The following is a 4,084-nucleotide window of genomic DNA, read 5'->3' on the forward strand; positions in this document are numbered from 1 at the left end:
CAATGCATTGTCCTTCCTATCCAGAATGATCGAAGAGTAACCTTGTGGAAAAAATAAATTAAAAAAGAAAAGCCATATCAGATGTGGATTACACAGATTAAAAGTAATTGCGACAGCACTGGAATGACCCATGCAAAGAAACATTTGTTGACAATAATAAACTTGTGGAGCTTTCTTGAATAATAGCCACAGGCACACAATTAATTTATAAGAAAAGGTGGAAGATTTGATATGCAGTTGCCTGTCTAATCACCTTTTCCGAATGAATCCTTAATAGTGACAGATCTGGGCAAAGAAGAGATCATGCACCAACAAACCTTGTGCAAAAAAGAGAAGGGACAGAGCGATTGTATATGGACTCTTGGTTCCGGACACTATGGGGCCTCTCAATTATTGGGCATCCTCTGCGTATCTCTAATTTAAGTTATGGACGTTGAGACATGTATTAATTGCCGTAGATCATATCCACCATATGCTCTTTTCTTTTTAGTATGGTTCATGATAGAGTTCACTAATTTTAATTGCCCACCTGTTGGATATTCTTCTTGTTGTGTGATATTCTTGGATGTTTTCAGTAAGTGTCATTTATCTGTTTTTTTGTTAAGTTTCCTGAGGAAGGGTTGAGACGATGAACTTACACAAAGCTTTCTAGATAAATGTTTACGAATTCTAACAAGAAGTTGGCTATTACAAATATGCGTATATACTTTCAACCGAATGTTGCGTGAATCTTGTAAACTTACAAATACTAAGTACTATACCTTCGTTCTAAACTATATTTTCAGGGCTAGTATATTTATTTGATGTGGTAGATGTTAATACTTTTCTCTACAAATCTGGTTAAACTTAGAATAATTTTTGCAGGTAAAACTTAGAATAATTTGAATTAGGACAAACTCAGAATCCCTATATCTGAACGCACCTGTGTGCTTGTTCTGACCCAATGTATAAATTAAAACTCTAAGTGGCTGCAAGGAAAATGATGTTTATAAAATAAAAAGAGGAGGAAAGCTGGCCTTATTTTTATCTCCCTGAAAATTGGTGTAAGTGATTAGTAATCTTTTGTTGCGAATGGGTGCAAATCGTGTTCATACACGAAAAGATATGTTTATAGGGAAAAAACGAAAATGACATTTTTATGGAAAAGTTATAGATTAAAAAGCACCTCATATCTCATTTTTATTTTGAGTTATATACCATTCTAAACCCCTGCTGCCAATCTCAATTTTACGAAAAAGAAACAACCCACGTCACATCAATGCAAGTTAGATACTTTTACGAGTACAATCCCGGCACTCTCGGAGCTCCCACACGGGGGTGTTTGGGAAACACCTCCTAAACTTTAGGACACGTCACATCGGATGTTTGGATACTAATTAGAAGTATTAAATATAGTCTAATTACAAAATTAACTGCACAGATGGAGTCTAATTCCCGAGACGAATCTATTAAGTCTAATTAGTCCATGATTTGACAATGTGGTGCTACAGTAACCAGTTGCTAATGATGGATTAATTAGGCTTAATAGATTCGTCTCGCGAATTAGTATAGGGGTTCTGCAGTTAGTTTTATAATTAGCTCATATTTAGTCCTCCTAATTAGTGTCCGAACATCCGATGTGACACTCTTAAAGTTTAGTACCTTGTATCCAAACACCCGAAGAATCATCGTTGAAATAAAGCTTAACCGTGATCACACCAGCTTTTGCCACCTGCAAAATTTCTTCGTCACGTCGTCATGGCATGATGAGTAAGCTTAGGAACAAGCATAACGCGGCTAACTTGGTCGATTTATACTGCTCCACGCCAGGCGGAATTGGCCGAGCACGTTTAACGTGAGCATTTGCAACAATGGTGAAATCTTGAAAACAAAAAGCAATATGTATAGGGTGTTTTTACATCACTTCATTAGTTTTAAACAACATAGATAAGAAAAATCAAAATCATGCGCCGAAAATCCCTAGCATTCTAGACCCATGAAAGTTGAGAGGGGCTTTAGATTGCCACGGTCAAGTTTAAGAGATAATGAAACCCAGGTCTCGAGGGGCAAAGGAAAAAAATAAGAATGTATAATATGTGAGCGTTTACGTCTGTACTATGTGATTCGCAAAAATAAAATATATTTATAGGGACGAGTGTACATGTGTGTACGTGAACACTGCATCTGTATTGTGTGAATCCAGATAATCAAACCCCCTATCCGGGAAAAAAAAAAGAACGCAGCCTAAGGCAATAAGTCACATAATAACCTAGAAAAACAATAAAACATCAGTGTCGTGATGAAAATGAAAGGAGAGGAGAGAAAAAAAATCCATCCAGGCACGGCATCTGGCAGGCTGTACAGCGCACATGCATGCACGGAGCCACAACACATCTATCTCCGACCGCGCAACGCAGCAGAAACTCTCACCCGCAGCAACCAGGAGACGGCAAGGCAAGGTAACAAGGCGGACACGCCTCCCCCGCCTCGCTACCCTCCAAAGCCACCACACCACCCAACCCGCCCGGCGCTCAGCGGCCGGCACGCGACGCAGCCTCCTTCACGAAACCACAGGAAAAATCCTATAAGACGACGCGCCCCTCCCCTCCCCCCCGCCCCGCCGTCGTAGCCCCCTTTACCTACACAGAATCGCCGTCGCCTCCGGCCAAAAAACCGTCGCCACACACGACCCCAAATCTTTTCCTCTCCACACAGGCGAGAGTCGCCGGTTAGCCGGTATATACGCAAGAAAGCCAAGGAAAACACTCCTCCTCTTTACCCCTTCCTTCCGTTCCACATCCAGAGATCGACGGTTTTGAGGTTCGAGGATGGTGGCGCCGGTGGTGATCGCGTCGGCGGGGCTGGGCATGCTGGCGGGCCTGGCGATGGCGAACCGGTCGCTGGGGGACGGGATCCCGGCGGCATCCAGGTGGGACGCGCGCCCACGCTGCGCCACGTGCGGCGGCTCTGGCCGGGTCGAGTGCCTCTGCAACCGCTGGTCCGACGGCGACTCCGGCTGCCGGACCTGCGCCGGGTCGGGCAGGATGCCCTGCCGCAGCTGCGGCGGGTCCGGCACGGGCAGGCCGCTCCCGGCGCGGCTCACCATCCAGCACCAGAAGCCGCGGCCGCCGGCCGGCTACAACTGATGGTGGTCGAGATTGATTAGGTATATGTATATCCATGGATGGTTATAGTTCGTTCTTGCGCTCGAGGTGCAAGCGAAAAATCAGTCAAAACTCTCTTAGCTAGTATATACGTCCATTCGCGTGGATGAGATGTTGTATATGTGTCCCTGCTTCAAGACTTGTAATTGAGCATACTTGATGATGATGATGTTGTTCAGTAATTTGCAAATTGCGCAACATAAGGAAGAATAGAGAGAGAAAAATTGGAGATCTTGCTAAGAACATGATTGATAGGAGAGGGGCAAGTGATGAAGAACAATTTTGTTGGGAAGTTGCTGTAAAAAATTGAGGTGGGTGTAATATATTTTTAATAATCTCTTGCTTTCTTTAATAATATACGCGCGCACATAAACATAATTTACAGGGATCTGTTAGAGATTTGGTGTGAGTGCCCTTTTCTTGAATGCTCTTCTTATTTCTTTATTATTCACTTGGTGATGCTTGGTTGGTTGATTGCCCTTTGCATATGGTTCTCGAAGATCTAATTCCCTTTTATATTTGTATTGTGCCCAAATGAAAAATGTTAAATGGGGTCCGGAACCATCGATATTGTTCTTGTTAGATTGTTTTTTTTGTCGTAGCATAAGAGACCATGGTATACGAGCTTCCGTTCACGATATTGATTTCTTTGTAACATCTTATAGCTCTTTGTTATCTTTTGGACTTGATCATATAAGTGCCCAGTATCTCTATATGTATATTAAATAAACCCTATGTATTGGTTCCAAGGTCATGCACCTCTATATAGTAGCTTTTCGTGTGTATTAGACCTTCCAAGTTGATACATCTAATACGGAATTGAGATAAAATCGCAAAAATCATATAATCTTAATTACTAGAACTGTAAATCATATATTGTACTAAACCCGTCCAATCAGTACAGTGAAACCCAAGATTTTGAGAAACCGTCCTGATAAAGG

General features: G+C 42.3%; 1 protein-coding gene across 1 annotated transcript; it reads left to right on the forward strand.

Moving 5' to 3' along the window:
* Window positions 1-2,575: 2,575 nt before the first annotated feature.
* Window positions 2,576-3,325, forward strand: LOC117849617 (uncharacterized). The gene has a single exon (XM_034731270.2). The coding sequence runs from the start codon at window positions 2,808-2,810 to the stop codon at window positions 3,123-3,125; it is 318 nt and encodes a 105-aa protein (XP_034587161.1). The 5' UTR covers window positions 2,576-2,807; the 3' UTR covers window positions 3,126-3,325.
* The last annotated feature ends 759 nt before the right edge of the window (window positions 3,326-4,084 follow it).

This window comes from Setaria viridis, chromosome 1 (genome assembly GCF_005286985.2).
Source record: "Setaria viridis chromosome 1, Setaria_viridis_v4.0, whole genome shotgun sequence".
NCBI classification, from domain to species: Eukaryota; Viridiplantae; Streptophyta; class Magnoliopsida; order Poales; family Poaceae; genus Setaria; species Setaria viridis.

Bases quoted from the DNA above. Each gene is read 5' to 3' on its own strand.
- LOC117849617 (XM_034731270.2), top strand. From the start codon at position 2,808: ATGGTGGCGCCGGTGGTGATCGCGTCGGCGGGGCTGGGCATGCTGGCG.